Source organism: Ochotona princeps, chromosome 20 (assembly GCF_030435755.1).
Source record: "Ochotona princeps isolate mOchPri1 chromosome 20, mOchPri1.hap1, whole genome shotgun sequence".
Taxonomy (NCBI): domain Eukaryota; kingdom Metazoa; phylum Chordata; class Mammalia; order Lagomorpha; family Ochotonidae; genus Ochotona; species Ochotona princeps.
The window spans coordinates 19,613,292-19,640,595 of record NC_080851.1 but is presented as its reverse complement, the minus strand read 5'-3'; the positions used below and the strand labels follow the sequence as shown (position 1 = coordinate 19,640,595).

The following is a 27,304-nucleotide window of genomic DNA, read 5'->3' as shown; positions in this document are numbered from 1 at the left end:
TAAACCGAAACACAAATAATGTGAAATCATTTTGCACTCTACACACTAGATGAATGGACTTACTTCTTGCCGTTTGAAGTTCTGGACATATTCTTCAAATTGTTCATCTTTTGTCTCATCAGCTTTGCCCAGCTTCTGGAGGACCTGGTTAGTGAAGAAAACAAAACAACTTAATTTAATGATGTTTGCAAAGGAAGCTGAGCCTTCCCCAATAGCAGCCAAAGCAACACAGTTGTTCCCCTCTGCACAGTCTGCAGACTCCAATCTCAGTGCTGTTCTGCAGGTCTCCAGCTCTGTGGATTTGGAGTTCTGCAGACCTGGAATTGAACCATACTCTTTCCAGTCACAGACTGTATGACTTGCAGCAAGTGTCAGGCTACACTGCATTGAGTTGTTTACATACCTGCCTCCTCCAGTAAACAAGGGCTCAGGCCAGACTTATAATTACACTTACATCTACATGACTAACGCTTCCTTGAACCATCCTCTGAAAGTCAAGGAGAGAATCACACAATTTAGTCTTCTGAGAGCAAGGAAACACTCCTTTCCTCATACTGTTCATACTTACCAAAAAAGGGCACTCAGAAAGGTGTCCACCTTACCCACTAAATCCAGCAGCAAACTACACAGGATGGACAGAACAAAAGTGCAGTCATCTATTCTCATTCATATCCACATCATTCAATCATTCACCTGTCCACATCCCCTTCTGTTTTCCTGATCATTCAGAAAGAATTTATCCAGCACTCAACCTGACACAATAAAGTTCCCAAACCCGAGAACAGAACAAGGCCATGAGAAGAGGGTCAGTGTGTGGTGTTGCGACTTGCTCTGAAGCAACCCATTAAGCAAGTCCCGAATTATTTCCCAAAGTTCAGGTTACAAGCCCTTGGAACTCTTTCTGGATGTATTGCAGGCCTTAAAGAAATGTCTTTTATTTCCCCAAATTTGAGAAGAAAGAGATAAGTTGCTAGAATATCATCTTTTGATGTCATGTGCCCTCCAGGGTCCTCCCATTGTCCTCTAGCTTTTGTTATGAGTGATTTATTTCTGTACCATTACAGCATCCACTCCTTGTGCTGGCCAATTTCAACAGTACATTATCTATCATGTCATCAAATTCTACCTTGCTGACATGAGTCTTCCTGCTTATTCTGGAAAACATTTTGGGGAGAGTAAGCAAGAATAGGTAAGAGAAAGCTCTCAGTTTCCAAGGCCTGTTGAGCAGCCTATAAAATGGCATATAATAAAGAGCTTATATGTCTCAACAATGATAGATACGTTTTAAGTAGAATAAAAGTAAGTAGGAGTTAGAAACCAATTGAAGAAAGATAATGAAGGGTAAATGAGGTCAGAAAGACCCCTGCAATGCAGTGAAAACAGCACCAGCCAATCACAACTTGACAAGATAACATGTCCCAGAATTTCATTGTCTTCTCTCCTTCTCAATCTTTCAAAATTGAGGACATTTTGTCTTCTGATAATAGAATATAATAGAGAAGAAAACTGAAGAGAAGGGAAGAAAACAAAGAGAGAAGAAAAAAAAGAAAAACAAAGTCATGTTGATAGGAAGACATCACCTGATACCAATCCAGAAAAGATGGATGATGTTGAATCGTGGCACCTGGGACCTTCCTCTTCAAGAGTCAGAAGGGTGCACTCCTGCTGGATAGAGTAGGTCACCTTGTCTCAGAACTACTTTTCCATGAACAAGCATACTTTCAGTATCCAACCTAAAGTACCATGGGCAGAACAAAATTAAGCTGAAGGCTGAGAATTCCTGAGAGAGTTCCCTGAGGCTTGGAGAAGTACCCACTCCCCAGTCTCTGGCCCCTCCCCCTGGTCTCCACCCACCTATCTGTGGCTCAGATAACAAGCCACAACTGGGGGGCGGTGCAGCACACAGCCCACACAGCCCTCCCTTCTCCTCCCCCTTCTCTCTTCCCTTCCCTTCTTACCTGGCTCTTCCCCATGCCCCTCCATCTTGTCCCTTCCCCTGCCCTGGCAGCCCCCATCCTGCAACCATGGCAAGAGACTTGTCCTTTCCAGATTTCTCCTCCTCCACCCTTTTTTCTGTTCCTATTTTGCTGGAATAAAGGACCTTTATAATGTTTGTCAAGAATCCCACCTTCTGTGACATTAGTATATCCACTATTCTTTAAAAATAGTATTATTATCCATATCTATATGGATAATAATATCTATAATATCTATAAGGTAACAAATGAGAAAAGTAGCAATTCTGGGAAATTATACAACACCACAAGCAAAAGCACCTACCTTAACCCTGAAAGTGTTTAGTGAGAGCTACCTTTTCCTCCTTGACTCAGATTTTTCACCTTAAATTATAACACAAAAGAGCAGACAAGGGGGCTTAGATTTTATGCAATCGTGTCCATTGATTCAATAAAAGGTAAATGCATTGCCATGGTTACATCTGCAATGTACTTGATACAGCTTTATCAGGGCTGATGGGACAATGACTGTGAACTCATTTTTATTTGGAGCATGAGATGCTGGAATTCTTTTTCTGTATCTCAATAAATGTCTCACAAGCAAGAACTCTTTAATTTCAAGAACCATACCTATGCCAACAACATAATGTACACATCGAAGAATGCCCAGAATGGCTGTCTGGGTTCCTAGAACCCATCATTACTGGAGATTCCTTCACATTATTCAAAGAATCTGGGAAGTTCTTTACAACAGCAGGCAATGGGGGATCCTTTTGAAATGATCCACCTTCAAACCAGAAGATCAAATTCTGCCATCAGAGCTCCTAAATCAGGAAAAATGGGGCCTGGGAACAGGGGATTAAATTTAGCTTTGCATCAAGAATAACTCATTTTTCTCTGCTTAGGCTTTATTTTCCAGAGTAAAAGCCATTTAAAAGTCCAGAAGGTGCCAAGAATTTAAATATCAGTTTAAGACACTGTATAAGATACCCCAATCCATGTCAGAGTACCTGGGTTCCAGTTCTAACCCTGCTTTGGATTCCAGCTTTTTACACATCCTGGAAAGTATTGATGATGGCTCTAGAACTTGAGCCCTGCCATCCATATGGAAGAACCAGGACCTATATTAGTTGTCTATCTGTCTCTCTCTATATAGATACAGATATGGATAGATACAGATATAGATATGCCAAGAAGCACTAGCATTTTTTTTTTACAGATTGCTGTACTTGGATTTATGCCTTGATTTTCAGCTTTCTTCAGCTACTCTACGTCTGATCAACATGAGGCAAATAACTGAAGAGGACCCATTAAGCCCCATTTTGTAGGAGACCTACTCTTCAAATTGAATTTGGGCTTCCTGAATTGGAATTCTCATGTTAATGTGGACATTTTATAAACTTGAACACAAACCCTCCATGAGTTCTTTAAATTAAATTGAGATTTCAACAAAATATCATACTAATAATTTTCTTTGGACTATATTATCATTTTCCTTCACTATTTGTAAGTACTTTAGAGGAATGTTTTAGGAGGTACTGGCATTTTGCCTTGCAGTGGAGCCACTAGGTTATGCTCCCTGTGCTCTACACTGGGGTGCCTGCGTTAAGAGTCCTAGATCCACTTATGAATCCAGCTTCTTATTACTGCAGACCTAGGGAGGGAGTGGTGAAGGTTCAAGCAGTTTGATTTATGGCACTCACAGGGGAAACCTGATTGAGTTTCCAGTTTCTGGCTTCCACCTTTCCTAACTCCAGCCACGGTGGTCATTTGAGGAGTAGTGAGGAGTTCTGCTTCTCTCTCTCTCTCATCCTCTGTCTCTGTCTCTTAACAAATTTGAAACACAGAATTGCCACAGACAGGTGGGTAGGAAAAATAAAATTTTATTCTGACCATGAAAGATATTATTTTAATCCATGCATGTGTGCAAGTGATCAGAGCTTCTGGAAGAACATTCCAGAAACTGCTCACTCCATCCGTAACACCCATCCAGGCAGACCCTCTCTGCGAGTTCTCCCTGTTTGCTCATCCATTTGCACTGTCTACTTTGGTAAGTACTACAAGAGGCTGATCCCTACAGACTGTATAGCCTCTAGTATCAGCAGGAGACAGAGGGTAGATGGAGACAGAGGGAAAGGTGGGCGTGGCTCCCCTGGCTGTGCCTCAGCCCAAACCACCAGTATCAGGATCCTCCTTCCCAGCCCTCTCAAGTGGTCACCCCCAATACTTCATAAACTTCTTTCTGAAGTTTAAAGACCAGCTTCCTCTCTTCTTCTTCAGTCCTGGAGATTAAAATGTTCCTAGTCTTCTGCACTATCTTCGCCATCCCTCCATGGGTTGCTGTAACCCTCCCTACTGGGTATTGTAGAATAGACTATGGGTGTCAAAATTTCCAGGTAAAACTCCAACATTACATTTTATCTCTCATCTTTGAGAAACAATGAATGAAATCCATCCAAAAAAATTTCTAAAATAGTGCCTCCAGTATGTCCAATTGTAGACATGGTCTAAAAAGGCAATACAATCCACTCCACCAGAAACAATTTGTATAATAAGCAAGTCTGAGTACACTAATCCCCCAACAATTGGGTTTTGCCAACTAAGAGGCACCAGCTCTATAGCTGTCAAAGGCTGATCATTAAAAAGTGGTTAGTAGCTGTTTGGGGTCTTCCATTCAACATATCAGAAAGGGTAGAATTTGTTTTTCCTTTTTTATGATTCTAAGACTTTTATCATAGAAGTTCGTACACACAATTTCATCACTGTTGTTCATATGCTGATTTTTCCACCTTTGAGATTTCAAGGCAATCACAAGCAAAATTCAACAAGTCTCCCTTGAAGAAACTGATAGGATAATTCTGAAATTTATACGGAAATGTAAAATATGAAGAACAGAAGCGGTTCTTAAAAAAGAATAAGAGCTATAGCAGAGCCCAAAACCCTAGAGACAATAAATCAGATGTTTAGAATAAAAAACTAAGAATGTGAAGCATTACCTTTGTCCTACTTTAAAAAGGTATTTTATTCAAAACCTTTCACCTACTACCTAGTAAATCTTGAGTTTAGTAAGATGAAAATACAACAACAACAAAAACTGAGCCTTACTCTAAGTCCATGGGAAAAATCAAAAACCCTAAAGCATCTTAATGTTAGGCCAGAGGCTGTAAGCAAGAAATCTAGAAGAAAACACCACAGACTGATTATGTCTTTAGGACCATATCTTGGCTATCTCCACAGATTACATTTTCCTGAGATAACGTAGTGTTAGATACACTAGGTTCCACACCTGTTGAGATATTCCACACTTGTGTTCTATTTAAAAGACTCAAACATGCTTTATTTATTAAATGTTGGTTCTTTCCATTCCACTCTTGCATATATGTTAGAGTCATAATTGATAATATTAAATATTAGATTAACCAGAATAATAGAAGAATATTTATAGCCAATCAAGAAAATGACCAGGTTAACTGAACAACAACAAAAACAAAATAAGCCCTCAAATATTTTTATTGTATAGTTTCCAGGAATGAATTAGTCATCCTGATAAACACATTAATCCTTAAGTATATATAACTATGACTGATAAACATCTGATGAAGGCCCTATGTGTATTTTCACCTCTCATCCTTGCTGCTCAAAGTGGGTTTTTACAACTGCAACATCAACCTCATCAAGCAGCTTCTTAGAAATGCAGAATCCCCGGGCCCAGCGGCATGGCCTAGCGGCTAAAGTCCTCGCCTCTAACGCCCCGGGATCCCATATGGGCGCCGGTTCTAATCCCAGCAGCTCCACTTCCCATCCAGCTCCCTGCTTGTGGCCTGGGAAAGCAGTCAATGACGGCCCAAAGCTTTCGGACCCTGCACCCACGTGGCAGACCTGGAAGAGGTTCCTGGTTCCCGGCACCGGCCCATCGCGGCTCACTTGGGGAGTGAAACATCGGATGGAAGATCTTCCTCTCTGTCTCTCCTCCTCTCTGTATATCTGGCTTTCCAATAATAATAAATCTTAAAAAAAAAAAAAAAGAAATGCAGAATCCCACGTTCTATGCCATCAGAAAGTCTGCATTGTAACAAGTTGCTCAGGCAATTCATCTGTGTGTTACAGTTTAGGAATCTTGTGCTGAATTACAACTCAAGGTTGAGCCCTATAGGTAAATGAAGAGACAAAAGCCATAATCCTGGAACTGTGCTGTTGACAAAGCTAGGACGATCAATCAGAAGCAGCTGTGCTCACAGGGTAGATTCTCCATGATGTTTAGTAACAATGAATTTGTGACTTGGCTTAAAATTGCTCCTACACCTTTAAAGCAGAAGGAGGAACATTTTTGTATTGGTTAATGTTCCAGATGATTGACTGGGTCCTGGTTATCTGTGGTTGAATTTGTATTTTAATGAAGCCAACATTAAAAAAACATTACAAAAAGATGATTCTGCAAGCTATTACAGAAAGTAAACTTGTAATTAGTTGCATTTTTGTCCAAAATAGGAGTTACACTCAAGTTGCTGGCTCAATGGCAATCCACAACTTTAAATAAATAAATGAGACAGTGACTCCCATGAAGTTTTCCTGGCCATAACCCAAAAAGATAAATATCCTGAAGGATGATCTTATCCTTTCTCGTGGAAACAAGTGAAACCAGATGAGCTGCATCAGGGTTTGGGTTTCAGAACCATTGTTTCAATTGCAAGCAATATAAATTACAAGCAAGAAGTTCCAACATGTTCCAATCAAACTTGTGTTTTAGAGTAGCTCTCTCTGTCGAATGTACTATGATGACTGTTTACATAAAATAGAAAAACGTGCTTTAACCTAACAGTCAGCTTGCCGAAGCATGGTATCACTAACATGATCCCATCCTTTCTCTCTCTGCTCAAACCTAAAGAGCAATCAGCAACCAAAGGTCCATTCGGCACTTGGCCACCTCATCTGCCCCATGCTGAGCATCTGCAAGTAGAAATGACAATTATTGCTTTCTTCAATCTTGTGATTGTGGTAAGCAAAGCTATGACCTTTTTTCTTTGGTCTTTCCTTCTTTACCACTGATTTCAAGTCTCACCACTGAATTTGATAGCACTTAAATCATATGGCAAAAGATGTACTATTTAAGCAGGAGATTTTACTATGCAGAAGTGCCTCTCTAAAGAATTAGAAGGAATAAGATAGTTAAGAAGCCAACATCCCACAGAAGAGTGTCTAGGTTTGAGTCCCAGTTGTACCTTCTAGCCTACTTTGTGTTCATGTGCACCCTGAGTTGGCAGGTGATGATTTAAGTAGTTTAATACCCACCATCCATGTGGGAGATCAAACTCAGTGTGTAGCTCCTGGCTTTGGTCTGGTACAGCCTCGGTTGTTGCCAACAATTAGGGAGTAAGGCATCAGATAGATAATAATGCAATCTCTCTTTTTAAACATAATTAATTATCTAATAAATAAATTAATTATAAAGAAAAGAGCATGAAGAGTTGAAACAACACCAAAGGATGTTGAAAATCTCAAAAGCTCAAATCTTTCCCTGCACATTCGACAGATTCAGAAGCCTGGAGGAAAAGCTAAGCAAATAACGGAATCAAGACAGAGGGAAGGAAGGGCAGAGGAGAGAGAGTAAGAAAAACATGGAAATGGCAGGAGAGACTCCACATCCCAGAGAGACTGCTGATGAAATGAAGAGAGTGCTGCCTGCATGGTGCCTGAAGGGCCCCATGCGTGCACGAGCAAAAGAAAGCTCTTTCAATACGACCTGGACATATGCACTCTGCTGGTAGTTACAGGCAAAACCAAAGGACTACATCACTAATTGGCAAGATAAAAGACAAATGTTAACTTTAAATAACTCACTCTCAAACAAGATTATCGAAAAAACCAGATGACCTCATTCAGCCATAACATGCCAAGTACTTTTTCCTAGAAGGGAGAACACAGAATACAGTGTTTTCTAATTTATTTTTGGCCACAGAAATATTTTGTCAAAGGAGTATCTTTTAAGAGCACTCTCTATGCAATGCATTTTGGGGAAACCCCAGGGAGCACTCCAGAGATTTGGACATCAGGACCTCTGGCACTTTTTAACCCAGATCCCCTCAGCCTGGCTGGTGACAGGGTCACATGCAGAACCTCTGAGGCATCAGGTGCACACAGGCCATTCTGACAGAACCAGAACTTTTCTCAAGGCTCAGACATGGCCAAACCCTTAATCTTATTCCCAATAAGTCATCATGTAATTTAATACCCAGCTCACACAGCATCCAATACAGAGTCACTGGTTAACAAGGTAAACTAAAAATTGTCTGTTTTGGTTTGGACAAACGCATAAGCTGTCTCTGGGACAAATCCCCAAGGCTTTGGGAGTCTCCTTTCCTCATGTGTTTACAGATCCACATCTCACATGAGGTCCTGGAGATCACCCTGTCCCAAAGAAAATCCCTCCATTATAATCCCTGTCAGCTGCAGTTCAGGCGACCTGGATATCAGCACCACGGATTTCCACCTGTCAGCAGTTCACTAGACACCACATTCAACTGACAAAGAGCTTCAGAGAAGGTTCAGGAGCCAGCTTTGCAGAGTGTCAGCTAAATCTTTCTTCCCTGTCTGCTCCTCACTCTTTCATCAGGCTACAACTGTTTAAAAAAAAAAAAACTAAACCACATACACTGAGATCTTCTGGAGTAAAGACTGAACCATCTGCCACCCTAAATCTTCTGTTCTTCTCCGCTACTTCCTGTTCCTGGCAGAACTCACTCCATGCACTGCTTCCCCCAGGCTCCCTGAGCTCTTCACTTCAGTGCAGCAGCAGGAAAGCCATGGCCAAGCCCTGCTCCCTCCCTGCTGTCACGCGTTTCTGGCAATTCATGGGATCCTTTTATCTGCTTGGAGACCCCCTCCTCTGGGACACTAGTTCCCACTGGGCCCAGCTGTACCATCTACTCCCCTGGTCTCTTCAGGCCTTGCAGTACTTTCAGCGTCTTGTTGTATCTGGTCTCAACATACACTGTTGATTCCCTGTATGCTTCCCAAACTTCTACCAACAGTCCAATCAGTAAAGCCTGTGAGATACCTGCTTCCTTACAGGGCACCAAATCATCTCTGATCCTGGGGGTGTCACGGCTCCAATGAGCCCACCCTGAACCTGAGGTGGTACAGGCAACCCATCTGCAGTGTTAAAGTGCATGTGAAAACATGCAGAGACACAACAAAATCTGTTTCTTGAAGGAGATTACTGAGGACCCAAACATGTTATTTTAACGTACACCGGAAAGTGGGGATACAAATACTTATTATGAGCCTGGGTATTTGGCATAGTGGTTAAAACATCCATCAGAACACCCACACAACAACGCTCACATCCCTCATCAGAGTGCCTGGGTTTGAGTCTCCTGAGGCTTATGATTCCAACTTCCTGTTTGATCAGACCCTGGGAGGCAGCTGTGATGACTCACCTAGATAAGTCACTTCATCCAAGTTCAAGAGCTGGATTGAGTTCCCAGATCTTGATTTCACCTTGGTTCAGTATCAACTGTTGTGGGTATTTGGGCAATCAAGTAGTGGATGAAATATATATCTCTCTCTCTGTCTCTGTCTCTCTCTGTCTCTCTCTCTCTCCTGTTCCTTGCTTCAGCTGCCATCTTTAAAACATAAATAAATAATTTTAAAAGGCAATGCATATGGCATTGAATAAAAAAAGAAAAAGCTTCAAATGCAAAACAAGCTGGTGCCTGAGCAAGTGTTTTAGATATTTACTCATACTAAGACCTTTAAATTTTAAATTTTGTCCTCAGAGGGTTTCACCAGGACTAGTGCAGCCTTGAGTGCTGTCAGAATTTGACTGTATTTAAGTAAGATTCACAAACTCAAATTACTCTAAGTTGCAAGCTGGTGATTTACAAAGCGAGGCCCTCTGAAAGTGACAACAATAACATACATGAAGTTTCATTCTCCACTTCTGCAGTATGCAAGAGAGCTTTGCTTTTCCTGCAGAGAAGGATACAGTTTATTTAAAGTTGGGGTGGGGAACTTTTTTCTACCTTGGACCATTTGGTTATTAAAAACATCATTCAACGGGCATGCAAAATCACCAACTTAAAAATTAGCCTATTATATATGTGCTGAATTTCAGGTTCCATCTACGATTGCCTTGGCAGAGTCAGACCAAATGATCCTGCAGGCCTTATATGGCCTACAGGCTGAATGATCCCCACTCCTGATCTGTAAGTTTCACTTGAGTTGTTAAGGGTGTTGAGCTCATCAATGGAGTTACAACCAGAGCCCGGTTTTCCCAGTATCACTAGCTTCTGCCTCTCAAAGAAGCACTTCTTATAAGGTTGGGAACTATGGTAACAAGAGGACCAGGCTCCGTCCTTTCTACTGCATTGCAATCCACTGCCTACCCTCCTCTACTTCACATGCCTACCTGGGAACGGCTTCCTGACGCCAGGAAGATGCACAGATGCACATTTTTGGCATTTTCACCAAGCACATGCAAGCCTTTTTCTCTGTGAAGCCTAAGTGGGATCTTGGATTTGTGTCCATGATAACGGTTGGTGGCTTCTATTGTGCAGTAGGTAACAGCATACTTCTGAGACCTGAATAATTCACAGGGCATCCTAGGCCTTCCTGTACATCCCACAATTCTCAGAAGAATTTATGTTCATATTCTCCAGAGGCCTCAAATGACTAAATGTGAACATATGTAATCTGATTTAGCCTGTCTAGAGTACACTTTGGTAGCACCTATCAAAATCCTTTAAAATGTCTATATTCATTGACCCAGCAATTCTCCTTCTGTGAACACTCCAAAGAATTCATCAACAATATATCCAAGAATAAATCTACAAGGATGTCCATATTGGCTTTGCTAACAATAGCAAAATGGCAGATAAATTGTGAAAACGGAAAATTAGTTAAATACTGGCTCTGGTTCTCACATTTCATATATAAATATAAAATATATATTTTATAAATAATATAAATTATTATATATATTATATATGCTACAATATATTATGAATAATATAAGTATAAATTCCTCCCACCTGAATTTTCCAGGCAAAAGATTACAAAGCATTGCTTTCAAAACATTGGTAAAGTAGCATAAAGATAAGTGTCTCCAGGAGGACCAGAAGAATGGTCTGGATTACGTTAGGCCTAAGGGTTTCTTTCTTTGTTCCAATGGCTGCATGAGTTAAACCCTGCAAACATGAATACTCAATAGGGCTAACTCAGGATGCAGAGTTTATCAGGAGACCCACAATGCTTATCTTCTCTAGACAAGGCTGGGATCCCAAATAGTTACATCACCAGTGTCACAGTGAATTAGAACAATGCTTGTTCCCAGAAAGTGTTCACAAGGAAAAAAACTGATCTATTTTGACCTTATAAATGGAGAAAATACATTCCTTCCAGAGGCGAGCATGGTTTGGTCCAAAGTTTCATTATTTGAGGGTCAGTGAATGGAACTGCAAGTGGAAAATTTAATTTAATGCAGTCTCAAATTGATAGATCGATAATTCCCTTGGCTGATGGGATATCCAAGGGCCTACCCTGAGCAAACCAATAGCCCCTCCACAGGAGTTTAACTTACTTCATCCCTGTGCTCAAAACATAACAATAATGGTTCTCAGGAACATAACAATAATGGCTGCTGCATCCCACAGCAAAAACCTATGTACAGAATCTTCAAAAACACGAGAAAACATTCACAGTATTTGATTCTATGGAAAACATTGTCAGATAATGAACACATGATGAATTATGGGTAGATATATACTCAGATGGATACACAGATGATAGCTAAGTAGATGATTTAGTTAGATGTGCACCAACAGAGATAGATGATAGAAAAGGTAGAGACTAATAGGTAAAACAGAAAGATAGGCAGCCGTGCAATAGAATTATGAGTTAACATAGTTTTTTCATAATTTTTTACAATTTCCATAGCATTTTGAAAATTAGGGGAAAAAAAGTCATTGAGTGAAATGTAACCTTGAAAAGAACATCCCAGTCTTTCAAGAAAATATTCTATCTAATTCTTACTATCTTTAACACCCCCACAGGGCTGGGAAATGTTCAGCCCATGTGAAATTTAAAACCTCATAAGGACTATTTTCCTCCTAAGAAAAAAATTATTTGGTCTGGCCCTGCCAAGAAAACCAGAAGTGGGACTCGAAATCCAATAAATACATAACAAGATAATTGTTGAGTTAATAATTTGTATGGTCCAGGAAGGTTATAAATATCCAACTGACTCTGGATAGAAAAAAAAAGTTTTTCACCTCGTAACACCAGCAGAAGCACTGATGTGCACATTACATAACCTTTACTGCCAGTAGATACCTGCTATATGTATTACATCTGAAAGGTACAAGAGAATCAAAGACAAATGAGACCCAGTTCCAGCCTTCAGAGCTCATGTGCTTAGACTGGGATTCAGATATGTAGGAGATAAACACCCACATGTGTCTCAAAGTCTCCTGTGCCAGGGCTTATGAGAGGCCTCACTCCCATTGGCCAGCAAAGGAAGACGTTCTGTCGTAGATGAATCTAAGATAGAAGGGATGGTAGGGGTTAGGTAAAGGAGAAAGCATGCTGTTCTCAAACCCTTCCTCCTTTCCCTCACTCTTTGTCTTTTGCTATGCTTTATTTTTCCTCATGGCAAATATCACTTGTCACAACATTACACACGTAGTTGTTTCCTTTTTAAGTCTCAATTCTCCATTAGAAGTTTCACAAAGCTTAAGAGCTTTTCCCTATGTCCTGTTGCATTACAGAATCTAGAAATATAATCTCGGTAGAAACTAGCAAAAGTTCTAACAGTATACCATAAGTGGCCACACATTCTTTTTAAGTTTAACTAGAATACAGAGAGGTAGAGGGGGCTGAGGAGAGGGAGACAGAAAGAGGGAAGATGGGAGAGAGGGAGAGGAGAAAGGAAGGAGGGAAACAGGAAGGGAGGGAGAGAGGTCCATCCCCTCTCAGCTGGTTCACTCCCTAAATGAGTGCAATGACCAGGACTGGACCAGGTGAAAGCCAGGAACCAGGATCCAGGAGCTTTTTCCAGGTCTCCCATTATCAAGGACCTAGATGGAAAATGGAGCAGCTGGGACATGAAACAATGTTCACATGGGATGTCAGCATTGCAGCTCATGGCTTAACCCATGACACCAAATACTGGTTACAAGTGTCACACATTTGTTGACTAATTGAAAGAATAAGAGGTAGGCAATAGAGCCATAAGGGGAGAGAACTTTCAAAGTTGTTTATATGGGGCAGACTGTGACACCAGATGAGGTTGGGAGGAGATACAGCCCAGAGGACAGATGGTCTAAGTATCACCATCCCAGGAACAATAGGGATGCCTTGTAGAGATATGGACAAGAGATTGATATGGTCTAGAAGAGCAGCATGAAGGAAAGGCTAAAGAGTACAAAAGAAGGAAGCATGGGGCAACAGAGCAAACACGAAATAGGAGCAATAAACCAAAATGCAGTAATAAATTGTTGGGTCCCAAGGCATTGGGCCATCTTCTGCTGCTTTCCCACACCACAAGCAGAGACGTAGATGGGAAGTGGAGTAGCCAGGACACAAGCCGGTGCTCATACAGGAACCTGGTGCTTGGAGATGGTGGATTTTAGCTAATCAAGCCTTTGAGCTGGTCCCAATAGCCTATCTTTAAGTTGTATGTTGGCACACTCAGGGAACTGAAACCTATGCGATCATAAGGAATTGTCTCCAGTGTCAAATGTTCTTACTATTTAATCTGAAGAATCATTTTAAATTCTTTGGTTAATGCTATTTTAGCTGGTGGGGTGGTGGAAAGAGGAATGATGGGATGCAGGAAGTAGGTGGTTAGTAAGCATCTGGTTGAGAAAGACATGAGAGGTTTATTTTAAAGGAACATTTGTAGGTTAAAAGATGCAAAACAACATGTTATATAACGATTTTCGCATCTTCAAGGAAGCTGCCTTAAAAAGGCACTGGTGTGTTTCAGTGTGAGTCTTGTGACACACTCTGCAGGCACACTGGGCTCCAGCAAAACAGGCAAGTCAACTTAGGGAAGAGAAAATCTCAAGTGATGAAAGAAAATAACAGGGCTCACTGTTTTCAGAATTGGCACCTTTGTGCGAAAACAGACTGGTACTGAGAAGTGTATTTCACATTTTTTCCTTTGTAGTCATTCTCTTTAATTTATCCTGGCAGCGACACCACAAACAGGAAACACTGAGAATGTAAAAAGAAAAAAAATTACACAGATTCTGAATTTAAGAATACTTTATTTAATGAAAATTTAGAGCCTCATAGGACATGCCCTTTCTATGTTCATGATGTCAAAATGCATAATGTATGTGTTTTCCAGGCTCTGAGTTCCTGGTGGGCACATGTGCAAGGCTTTTGTATTGCGGCCCATGGGCAGACCCAACAGGCGTCTTATTAAAAGCACCATCAGGTACCCAACCTACTTCTCCAGCTCATCTCCCAATTATGCCGCCAGCAAATGACAATCAAGGGTTTGCCTAATTTACAGTTCATTCAGGCAAGGTGAATACAGACGAAGGACAAGAAGGTGCAAATATGTTTTTGGTGGAGAACAAGAGACTGGCTTGTGCAGAATATTCTGGAGAAAAGCCAGGCTAGTGGTTTTGGCTGCACTTGATTTGCCCATAGAAAGGAAGGCCTGGGATCCCAGCAATATGCCCAGTTGGCCATCAGTGACAGCAGGTCTGGACATTCAGCAAAGTCCTTGAGTTGTATTAAATAGAAGCAAATAGAAGTTACACCTTCATTTCCATTGACAAAAGATCATCTCATTTAATCACTTCACTTACTGAATGTTTACACTGTGTCAAGAAGAATACTCCATGTTTACTTCACTTCAGACTCATAAATATTCTATAAGCTAGGGATCATTACTAGTCCATTTTACAGATCAGGAAAAAAAAACCTGAAGCTATGGATATGAGTGAATGGTCTGATGTCACACTTGTATGACAGAGCTAGAATAAGAAATTCAGGTCTGTGATTTCAATAACATTATTCCTATGCTGAAGGCCCAGCACCGTGGCCTAGCAGCTAAAGTCCTTGTTTTGAATGCACCGGGATCCCATATGGGCGCAGGTTCTAATGCCGGTAGTTCCACTTCCCATCCAGCTCCCTGCTAGTGGCCTGGGAACGCAGTCGAAGATGGCCCAAAGCCTTGGGACCCTGCAACTGCACGGGAGACCTGAAGGACGTTCCTGGCTCCTGGCTTCAGATTGAGTAGCACCGGCCATTGCAGTCACTTGGGGAGTGAATCTTCAGATGAATCATCTCCTCTTCTCTGTATATCTGACTTTGCAATAAAAATAAAATAAATCTTTAAAAAAAACCCATTATTCCTATGCTGAACTTCATGGTTATCTGTAGTCAAGAGACCTCCTTTTCTGCATCTGAACGTATGGACTATTGGTTGAGATGATGTAGTAAAGACCTGATTAAGGTATTACAACCCCACTCAAAACACAAATCAACATAAAACACACATACTACCTTTTCATATGGAATTTTGTTCACTGGAATTTTGTGGCTGCAAAAATGCCTATAGGAGTATTTCCTCTTCTGTATGCACTCTACTTTGAAATGTGATGCTCTGTTTCTTCTCATGAAAAAAAGGTGTAGACTATGCTTCTATCCTTGAGCTTAAACTTATAATTTGCTATAGTTTCATGAGAATTCAGTGAAATACATATATGAGACTTGAAAAGTCCCCATTCAGTCAAGTCCACCACTGCCCCAGCCAGGAATAAATCAGCCATCAACCCGCTGAATGAAGCTATTCTAAGTCAGCAGTGCCAGGGAGGTGCCTGCAACTTCAGATCACATCAGTTAGACAGTCAAGCCCACTAGATCTCTCCACATAACCCATGGAATTCTGAGATGATAAAGGATTTATTAAAGAACACACTGCTTTCAGACACTGAGATTTAGGGTAGTGTGGTATATGTTAGACCAGAGAAGAACAAACAGAAGAGTCACTGGCTCTGTCGAGAAATGCTGGGAAGAAGCATCTGTAAAGCATTCTGTTAGCACCACATGAGGGTTGAGGAGCAAAATACAAGTACTGCTGAACTAATTACACTTATAGGAAAGTGTAGGAAACTGTGAACTTCATAATGCTGGGAGACTAGCATGTAAGTTAAGCCTAAAGAAGGAAGAAAGCTGGAACTATTTTTGGCTCATGTGAAGAGAAGTGCCAAGAACTGATATTTGCGTCTCTGCATAAATTAATATAGTGCAACATTAATCATTAGTGCTCTCGGGGGGGGAGAGGGCTTATAAACTAATTAGGTTTAGATAAGGTCATGATGGTGCAACACTATGATAGATTAACACCAGTGTAAGAGGAGAAAGAGATAAGGAGCTTACCCAAACATACGTCCTCGCTTTGCCATGTGAGGACATAGTAAGAAGGCAGCTGTCTATGATCAGAAGCAAGGTTCTCAACAGATTCCGAATGTACTGGCATCATGACCTTGGTTTTTTACTAAAGAAATGTTGCTATGGTATTTTATGAAAGCAGCCCAAGTTAGGCCAGGCACAAAGGTGTTGAAAAAGAGATGGGAATTTAACTGAGAAACCCAATCTAAAATAAAGTAGGCTGAGGGAATGGGCAGAAACTAAGATAGGAAAGAAAACCATCATTCTGAGTGGAAACCTAATGTTCAGTGAGAAAGAGGAAAGGAGTCACCAAGATAAGCATGGAGCAACCTCTCTAGATAGAAGGGAGAACATCTTGTCTAACCCTACGTGCCTTGATATTCAAGCACAGAAATCATCCCTGTCTGTCTGCCAACACTAGATAGCTATCTCACATGGTGAAGCCAGGCTGGCTGCTCTGTGGTTTGTGTTTCTAATTAAATCAGTTAATTTTAATTGCATTTGGGTGATGTCATTTATAATACTGTGACAGCATCAAAATGGAGCTGCCAATTCATAGATATGTACTCCTTTCCAGCCAAATGAAAGGTAAAGAAAACCTGAAGGTCTCACACTCCAGTTAACTGACAAATCCATGATAAACAAAGAAGTTTCTTTAATCAATGAAGGGGTGTCAGAGTTCACAAACAACTTTCACAGGTAATACTGGTCTTGGAAAAAAAATACACCTAGGAATCCTGATTTCATCATGAAAAGAAGATGAGAAGAAAGAGAGTAGAGGGGCATAGAGATAAAGAGGAATCAGAGGGTAAGAGAAAAGCAAGGAGGAAAACGCATTGTTTATTTGCTGTGTGCCACTGTAAGAATACCACAGTAAAGAAAATTCTCAAGTAAAGCAATGTAGTAAGAATAAACAAACATAAAACAACTACTGTAGCGTTGTTTTTAGGGCAAAGTTTCACTCTTGAATCAGGAATCAAAGTGTTAATTTCAGAACCAGCTGACTTGAATGTCTCTAAGTCCTCACTGAGCATAACCAATGTCTGGATTCAGCAATTGCATCTTTTTTTTTAAAGATTTATTCATTTTATTACAGCCAGATATACACAGAGGAGGAGAGACAGAGAGGAAGATCTTCCGTCCGATGATTCACTCCCCAAGTGAGCCGCAACGGGCCGATGCGCGCCAATCCGAAGCCGGGAACCTGGAACCTCTTCCGGGTCTCCCACGCGGGTGCAGTGTCCCAATGTATTGGGCCGTCCTCAACTGCTTTCCCAGGCCACAAGCAGGGAGCTGGATGGGAAGTGGAGCTGTCGGGATTAGAACCAGCGCCCATATGGGATCCCGGGGCTTTCAAGGCGAGGACTTTAGCTGCTAGGCCACGCTGCAGGGCCCAGCAATTGCATCTTAGAGTCCTGCTGATTTGAACCACAATACATTTCCTGAAAAAAAAAATTCATTGGAAAGTCAAATTTACATAGAGAAGGAGAGACAAAGAGAAAGATCTTCCATCAGCAGGTTCACTTCCCAAGTGGCCACAATGGCTGGAGTTGAGCCGGTCCAAAGCCAGGAGTATCCTCTGGGTCTCCCACATGGGTGCATGGTCCCAAGGCCTTCAGCCATCCTCGACTGCTCCTCCCAGGTCATAAGCAGGAAGCTGGATGGGAATATGAACTGCCACCCACATGGGATCCCAGCACATGCAAGACGAGGATTTCAGCCACTAGGCTACCGCACTAGGCCCAGAACTGCAATAAATTTTCTACGAGGGATTAAAAAGAAAAATTTATCAGGCCTATTACTGCACATGCTTGTTAAGTATGAATGATGAATGAGTACAGCAACTTGTTACCTGCACACATCAATGCCGTGAAGAACCAATCAATCTCTGCTCTAGGGGTAAGACCTTCTAAAGCACTTCATTTTAATTCATTTTATAGTTAAATATTATTGAGAACCTTTTAGGCCACATACCAGTGACATAAACATTATGACCAAATGATTTCATTTCATGACATTTGGTAAGTGTTCACATGACACTTTCCCAAGGAAGCTAGAAACTCCACAAAGTCTAAGTTAAATACTTTCTCAAAGGCACACAACCAGATATGTGCATTTGGCAGATGTTCCCATTCCGTATCAGCGTCCCTTGACTCAAGTCCTCGCTGCACTTGTGATTTTAGAATTTCCTGCTAATGCACACCTTGGGAAGCAGCAGTTGATGGCTCAAACACTTGGGTCCCTAACCAGCCACATGGGAGACCTGAGCTGAGTATTCAGCCGAGTCTTCCTCTTGGTCAACCACGGCTTTTGTAGGCCTTAGGGAAGTAAACCAGTTGATGCATACAAAGGTATTTTTAAAAAAGTGCACAATGGCAAAGCTATAAATTCGGGATTTGGATCCAGGGGTCTGGACTTTTTAAGCAATGAGCACGAAGTTCTCTTCGTGGGAACTGATCAATAACTATTGAATGAAAGATTTACGCATGAATCATGGCTGTAAAATACCTGGAGAGGGCTGGGCATGGTAGCCTAGTGGCTAAAGTCCTTGCCTTGTGTGTGCGCCAGGATACCATATGGGCGCCAGTTCATATCTCAGTTGCTTTACTTCCCTTCCAGCTCCCTGCTTGTGAACTGGGAAAGCAGTCAAGGACAGCCCAAAGCCTTGGGACCATGCACCCATGTGGGAGACCCAGAAGAAGCTCCTGGCTCCTGGCTTCGGATCAGCACAGCTCTGACCATCGCAGCCACTTGGGGAGTGAACCAGCAGATGGAAGATCTTGTGCTGTCCCTCCTTCTCTCTGTAAATCTGACTTTCCAATAATTAAAAAAAATAATCTTTTAAAAAAATCACTTGGAGGGGCCCAGTGTGATGGGTCAAAAGTTAAATCCTCACCTGGCAGGCAACTGGATCCCATATGGGTACCACTTCATACTTATCACCTGGGAAAGCAGTGGAGGAGGGCCTAAAGCCTTTGGACGCTGTACCTGCATGGGAGACCCAGAAGAAGCTCTTGGTTTCTGATTGGCTCAGCTCTGGCTGTTGTGGACATTCAAGGAGTAAACCAGCAGATGGGAGATCTTCCTCTTTATCTCTCCTCTCTGTAAATCTGATCTTCCTTTCCAATGAAAATAAATGAATCTTGAGATTAATAAAGCAAATCCTGGCTCATGGGCTTGGCAGGTGGGAAAATAGGAACAGAATAATTATTTCCAGAAATTGCTTAGCAATACCATTCTGGTCACAGCATTAGAGGTGTTAGAAAAGTGGCATGTATGCCTTTTGAGGTCCATTCATGTTTATTTTTGTTGATGTAAAGATGGAAGCAATTCTTATGAAACAGAAAACCAAAATGTTCCAATTACGCTACATTTGTTAGGTCATCAGTTTCTTGGAAACAAATTACTAAAACAAACGAATTACATTTCTTCCATCTAGATGGTAATTCTCTATGACAGCACAAATTTTACATAACTGTGTGCTTAGTGCAAATGGATGTTCAAGGAGATTAGAACTATGCAGGCTGCCTGGAAATTGTCCTGATGAATTCTAGAATGTGGAGACCCAGGATCACAAGTCTGTTGGTAAGGATCAGTCTCAACGACCATCGGGAAATGGAGTGCCTTCGGAGGCCAAGAACTCTGAGGTCACCCACCCCCATTTGGATCTACCACAAGGGATGGAAGAAGCCCAAATCCTGCCTTGCAGGATCCAAGGTCATCAGAACGACAACCAGGAGCACTGAGCGGTCCGCAAAAACAGAACAGTAAACTTCCTTCGGGACTAGGGAGAGGAGCTTTCTCTGGCCCTTGCCTGCTTCCAACTTTGGGTCCCCACCCTCTCTTGTAATGACCATCAGGATCGCTCCAGAAACCCCTCAAAACAAACAAACAAACAAACAAACAAAACAAAACAAAACAAAAAAAAAACTAGATAGAGAACAGCAAGGAAAGCTTAGAAACAGACAGGAAACGGTCAGCGGGGATGCACTTATAACTCACTGGGTGGGACACAAAGATTAGTTACTCCTCACTGGGGTATTCAAGATTTCTCTGCACACCCCTCCTAAAACTGTTCACCTAAACTGCTGACACATGTTTTGTTAGAGTTATAGAGTTAGACTACCCAAAAAACAGCCAGGTTCAGCAAAATCATGCTTCAACGCTATAAACTGCTAAATACTACAATTAAAATAGACATGAGACAGCTGAATAGTAATCTACAGCCATTTTAAGGTATATAGAACTCGGTTGTATATAAACTAATAATTGAAATGTCAATGTAGAAGTGATAGGATGTGGTTCAGAACTTGCATTCTTTTTCTTTTTCTCTTTTAACATATTGGTTACTCAATGCCATGTCAACTAATTCCATAACGTTATAAATTGTTATGGATGTAATCTCGGGGTTTTTAATTGATTGGGATGATACTCTGCCGGCTCTAGCTTCAGACCAGAGATGGTCTCCCCAAGAAACCGTTGAACTTATCTGGACAATAAGATGCTGGACTTTATGCTTGGTATATGCTTGCAATGAAAGAATCTCAACTGAACTTGAGCTGTGGTAATGCAACAAGGTGGAGGAATCCACCATGGTGGGGGTTTGGGGAGGGGTGGGGGGAATCCCAGTGCCTATAAAATTGTGTCACATAATGCAATGTACTCAATTAAAAAAAAGGATCAGTCTCAACAAATGCAACCTTTTGGAGAAGAATCAACAAATAGCCAAAGAAAATAGCTTCAAAAGCAATGATGCACCCGTATAAGGAATGATGCACCCGTATAAGCAATGAAAGCTTGATGGTAAAGCCAGCTGTTTATCTGCTTATTTGTTTTATATTGCTGATGCATGAATGAGATGGTATACTGTCACTCAGAATGCAGTAAGTTCAGTTGGGATTAGATACAGCAAAGAAAGCATTTTGAGCACTGACCAGACAGAAGAGAAGTGAAAAATCAAAGAGAAACACAGGAGCATCCACAGATCAGATAGTGCTGGAGAGCTGCTCCCATACCTGTGCTGGGAAGACAAAGGAAGGGTGTGACTTGTAAATGAGCCCAGGTACCAAGCTCACCTGGCAGAAGCTGGCACCACTTAGACCGGGTCACAGGAAGTGGCTGTTGAAGTGCCCACCATGGTGAGGTTTCCTCCTTCCATTCACCCTCTAGACTCACTCCCCACTCCCTACTCCCACCCTGTTATTCCCAGCTGGAGGTCAACTTGGTCAACGCCAGGCCAATGTGGCCTACAGAGTCCCCAACACAGGGGCACAAAAGGAGGCTGAGGAAGCAGCTGAGAACAAGAGGCCAAAACCCATGTGCTTGTGAGTGGTGTCACAGTGCTGATGTTCTCAACTCTGAGGCAGCTCAATACCGTAACCTGCCTAGACCGAGACGCTGAAATGTATCACCATCAACAGCAACAAAACAGTAAATTGTTAGCCATGCAGTCAGTACCCTCTTCTCAAGAGTCTGAGGAGAAAATTCTTTTCTTTTCTCAGTGCCAAATATGCTTGTACTTTCCTTAAGTAATTACGATGATTGGAGCTGATGGACACTAGGTTATGTAACTGCTCTGGCTTTTCGAGTTGCACCTTCAGTGACAGCTAATTCATGAGTCAGCTAGTTCTCCCTGTACTATGCCCACTTTCTCTTATTTTTTTCCTTGGGTTTATTTTGTGCTGTTTTGTATGTTTTGCAAAACTGTAAGCTGATTTTAAAAAGTATATGGAATAGCCAAGGGAAAATACACATATACATAATCACACTCCCATAAATCGTGGATTTTTCATTTTGAACATGCGTGACTTCCATGCCATACCAAACTGAATTTGCCAGATATGCTACAGCTATTTATTGTGAGTACAACAGTGTAAATATTGATTCTTTGCTTTGTTAATCTACATAATATGGACTTTAATGTGTATGTAACCAAATCTTTCAACCCTTCATAGATTAAGAGCACATGAATAACAGCTTATAATTCCTTCTGGTTGTTTTATGGCTTCTTTAAACAAAAACATTTAATGCTTTAATGGATAGTAGTTACAATTATAGGGAACCTGATTTGTCCCAGTTATTCTAAACAGAAACTAACATGGTAGCACATTTATAGTTCACAACTACTGCAAGATAGCAGCTACTGCTATCATCTATTTTAATAGATGAGAAAATAGAGGCATATAAAAAGGAAGTAACTTGACTAACGTAGCACAGCTGGTAGGAGGTAGAGCTGGGATTTGAATTCTGGTTCACGCATAATATCATGCTACTACTGGGTTGGATCTTGATGTTAAACATAAGATTAAAACTATAAGGATTATTTCTTTTTCTTTCTGAAAAGCCAGCTAACAACCCTGTAACATTTTAAAATTACTGCACCATCTTTATTTTCCACAGTTAATGAAGTCAAGTTTATCAGATATATTTTCATTTTCTTTGACATCACTTCCATGCCGGAGGCAGACAGTGTAGTATCTTGTTCTTCCTACCACACTTGCAGAATCAGATGAAGCACAGAAAAGGTGATTTATCAAACGCCCAGGCTTGACGCCCTCTGCTCCTGCTGGCAGAACATGAGTCAGGGTCCCTGGGGCCCGACTCCAGCAGCAGGATTCTCAAGAAACAATGGATGCTGCACTGAAAATTAGACTCGCAGCCAAACTCCTGCTTTCTCATTAGGAATTCCTAATTTCAAGATTTAGAGAGCTGAAATAATGTTCACAATTGCAGCTGATGCTCACCCAGCCTTTGTCACTTAAAAGGGAGAGCAAATGACAAACAGGACAAACAAAACACACCAAAATATGGGATAAATGAAGCACTAATCAGAGTAGTAAGCAGAATTAGGCTCCTGTGGTAGGATGACAGGTAAGTTTTCACTTCATTGCTTTTTAGGCTTTTCCAAAGTTACCATTCATGATTATTATCTGAATAAAACTCATTTTAAAAACATTTCATGATGATCCAACAAATACTCAAGCCCAAGTTCCAGGTTTCACACTGCATCTTTCATCTGTGAGCAAAGGTGCTTCTCAAGTGTGCAGGCCTTTTGTTGGATAGCATGGATTAAAGTAAAACAAGTTTAAGCTCAGCTATTAAGAGCCACATTGTTTTAAAACTATGAATGTAGTTATTAATATCTATGTTATATTAATCTTTTAAATGTTTAGTAATGTACAAAATAGAGTGAACAGTAATATCAAAGCCAAGACTCTAATGGAAGTCGTCAAAGGCCAGCTCTATGCTTTTCCAAGTAGTGGTAAAGGCAGCTGCTATTGGTTATCCCACTCATCACTCTAGCTCTTATATTAATTAGCTCTCTTTATATTAGATTTATTTTTAATTTTTATTGGAAAGTTAGATATACAGAGAAGAGGAGACAGAGATGAAGATCTTCTGTCTGATGGTTCACTCTCCAAGTGGCTGCAACAGCTGGAGCTGAGCTGATCTGAAGCTAGGAGGGGCCCAGAGCCTCCGCCAGGTCTCCCATGTGGGTGCAGGGTCCCAAGGCTTTGGGCTGTCCTTGACTGCTTTCCCAGGACACAGGCAGGAAGCCAGATGGGAAGCAGGACCACCAGCATTAGAACCAGTGCCCATATGGGATCCTGGTGCATGCAAAGCAAGGACTTTTGTCACTAGGTTACTGCACTGGGCCCTTTAATTAGCTCTTTTAAAAGAGACCTTCTAAGTTGACTAGCAGTTTGGACGTCTCTGGCTTCCAGCTGCTGAGATGCAGCATGGCTATCAGACCATACATCCTGAAGAACACAACTGAACGTGCGTTTGGAGTGACCATCCAATGTGGGAGAAGCTTAAAAACCTTTGGAAGGAGCCCTTGTAACCTTGGAGAAGTCTAATTGAAAGCAGGGGTGGAGGCAACAAAATAACACAACACTGTTCCCTAATACTTTGTGTTCACAGCTCATGCTTTAAATTCTCTTTATTGGTTCTTTTCTTGGTTTATCTCCCCAGGGCAGAACTAACCCCTTCCCCCCACGACAGCTTTTCAAATGTTTGATTTAATATCCTCAGATATTAGATCATGGCAATTTTTCTTAAAATGTGTTGCTGTTCTTTGTTATTTTTCCTAGCTTTCATGTTTATCCATCTGAGAGCACTCAAACTCAACCATCTGGGGCCTTCCAGGAAATCATCTCAAGTGTGAATTAGATACTCACACAATCATGCTCTTTATTTATCAGTTTAAGGTATAGAAGACAAAAAGACCAAAGTACAATGGCATGAAGGGTTGCCTGTTTTCCTTTTCTATTTTTACTCCTAAAGAGCAAGCTAAAGAAACAGCAGATTCCCCAGACGCATGCATGAGAGACATCTGCTTATTTCTTCACTATGTCTGTCGGAAGGAAGACAAACTGACACTGTGGTTATGAATCTGGACTCTGCCATACAACAGTTGTATGACCTTGGGGAAGTCATCAGTCTCTCCAGAGTTAGTTTTCTCCTAGATAAAGTGAAAAGAATGACATCAGGGTTGCCTTGAGAAAACAAACGGAATAAATCATGTAAAGTTCTTGATGTGCTCTCAGTGATTGACAGTAATTATGATTACTTCTTAAAGGAGACCTAAGCCATTTATATTCTGGTTCATTAGTTTCCTTGTAAGCTTAGTTAGTAGAAGAAAACTTAGATAAGTACAAGGACATTCATGGCAATGGGGAGAAAGGAGAGTCACACTGGCAATGGAGAAACATCTTTTAAATCTGCAGCCATATATGAACTAATGATGTTCATCTCTATGCCTAAAAAAACACATCAGCATAGAGGAGCAAGAAAGTACACACAACTTAAGATCAGTCCCTGAGTTACTTGGAAACTTCTATGCAAAAATCTCACCTTGTATGAATCTCTAAAATGCCCCTTCAACTTTCGGCGCTCACGCACGTTGACAGATTCTCATCAAAGCCCTGCTCATTCTATGAACATAAAATACCCTCCAGACTTTGATCCCATTCTGGGAAAAAAAAAACCACTCAACTGCAAGACGTTTCTCTGAATATTTATGTTATAATCTTATTAGTGTTGGAGACCACAGGAAAGATGAAAATATTTAGCATATCTTAAAAGTTTACGATTCCATTCCTGAATTCCCCTAGTGAGACATTGTAAAAACAAAAGACTGCATTCCAAGAAGTATGTGAAACCCTGCCTTCCCTGTTTCCTGCCACCTCTGCCTCATTTATTATCTACTCATTCATTCATTCACCTAATGAATATTTATTAAGAGTCTAGGATATGCCAGGCACACTCTAAGCGCTGAACTACAGTAGAAGGAACAGCCAAAAGGAACCACTGCCTTATTAGACTGCTCACTTGTTGCTGGAGAACAAAATTTTTCAAGTTACAGGGAAACTTCATGATATATTTAGTAGTCAAAAATACCACAGAGGAATACTGAGCAGGAAAGAAGGCAGATAGTCATGGGGCAACTGCCACCTTCAAGGGAATTCCAAGTGAGGTAAGATCTCACTTAAGAAAATGGCATTTCAGTAATGATCTTAGGTTGATGTAACAGAGTGAACCTACAGATAAACAGGACAAGACATATAGGAGAAAGACATTGTAGCTGTCAAAAGCTCACAGGTACCTCAAGGATGTCGGTGTGGATGAACAGGAAATAGCCAGAGAAGAAATTATTAAAGGCAATGGAAGAAAAGGATGGTCAGATAGTATTTTGTGAGCCTTAATAAAGGCTTGATGTCTGAAGGACATGAAAAGCTAACGGAGCTTCAGAACACAGGGAGGTTCACTCTAAATGGGAATAACCAGAACACTGTGTGAAGAGATGCATGGTAGGCCAAGGGGGACAGGAGATGATCAAGACTCTGCAGCAACTCAGACAAGAGGCTGTGCTGGCAGCAGCAGTGGAGATGGTAGGAAGCAGTAGGATTCTAGATCTATTTTGGAATTTGAGCCAGAAAAGACTGGTTTATTGGTTACATGGGGAGTATCAAATTGAAGTTTAGAATGACTCCAAGTTTTTGGACAGAGCCCTGGGAAAACAGTATCTACTAAGGTAAAAAAAAAAAAAAAAGACTTTGAGAGAAGTCTTATAAAAGGGAGAGATGGCGAGCTTGGTTGGACAGGCATTACATGTGAGATGTTACTACATGTTCATGGAAAACACAAGTAGGCACTTGGATATAAAGATACTACAGATACAGAATCCAAGGGGAGAAGTTCAAGGCTAAAAATATCTGCTTAATAGTGCTGTATACAAATGGTATTTAGAACACTGAATGACATCCAGATCACGTGAAAAACACTGACAAAAACAAAAGTCCAAGGGCTGAATCACAGGTCAAGAGGACACAGAGAAGCTAAACAAAAGGAAGGAGAAAAAGTGGCAGCAAAGGAGAAGCAGTAGTGGTGGTGCTGATGGTGAGCGTAAGGCACTCTGGAAGCCAAAATAGGCCATGAATAAAAGATAGATGTGTCACATGGTTCTGAGGGATTAAGATACAGAATGAGAACAGATCACTAAATCAAATAATGGGGAGATCAGTAATGATCTTGATGAACTTTTACACAGGATCGTCAAATAGAAATCCCGATGAAAGTTAGTTCAAGAGAAAAGAGGAGAAATAAAAGCCATATCCACCAGCAATTTGATCAAAGTATGGCCTAGGCATCCCTGGTAGCCTCCAAGAGTTACTACAGTGCTCACAGCATCAAACTACTTTGATCCTTATTCCATCATGAATCTGTAGTGAGGTTTTCCAAAGGCTCCATGACTCTGGAGAGACACAAAATGAACTGTGTACTTGCATATTTTACAATTTCATTTTTTTTGTTTTTGCATCTAATGAGTAGTATCCAAGAATATAACAAAACCAAACAAAATTATCTAGAGTAGATCATAAGTACGTAAAGGGATCCTTAGTAAAAAAAAGTTTAAGATCGAGGGCTGCAAATTAGATAGA

General features: G+C 41.1%; 1 protein-coding gene across 4 annotated transcripts in view; it reads right to left on the bottom strand.

Annotated features, from left to right (window-relative positions):
• The window catches only part of AMPH (amphiphysin), a 135,973-nt gene that overhangs the window by 84,904 nt on the left and 23,765 nt on the right, over window positions 1–27,304 (bottom strand). For all 4 annotated transcript variants that reach the window (XM_058678213.1, XM_058678214.1, XM_058678215.1 and 1 more), the window contains exon 2: window positions 64–144. In XM_058678213.1, coding sequence (XP_058534196.1) covers window positions 64–144 — 81 coding nt within the window. The remainder of the gene's footprint in view (window positions 1–63; window positions 145–27,304) is intronic.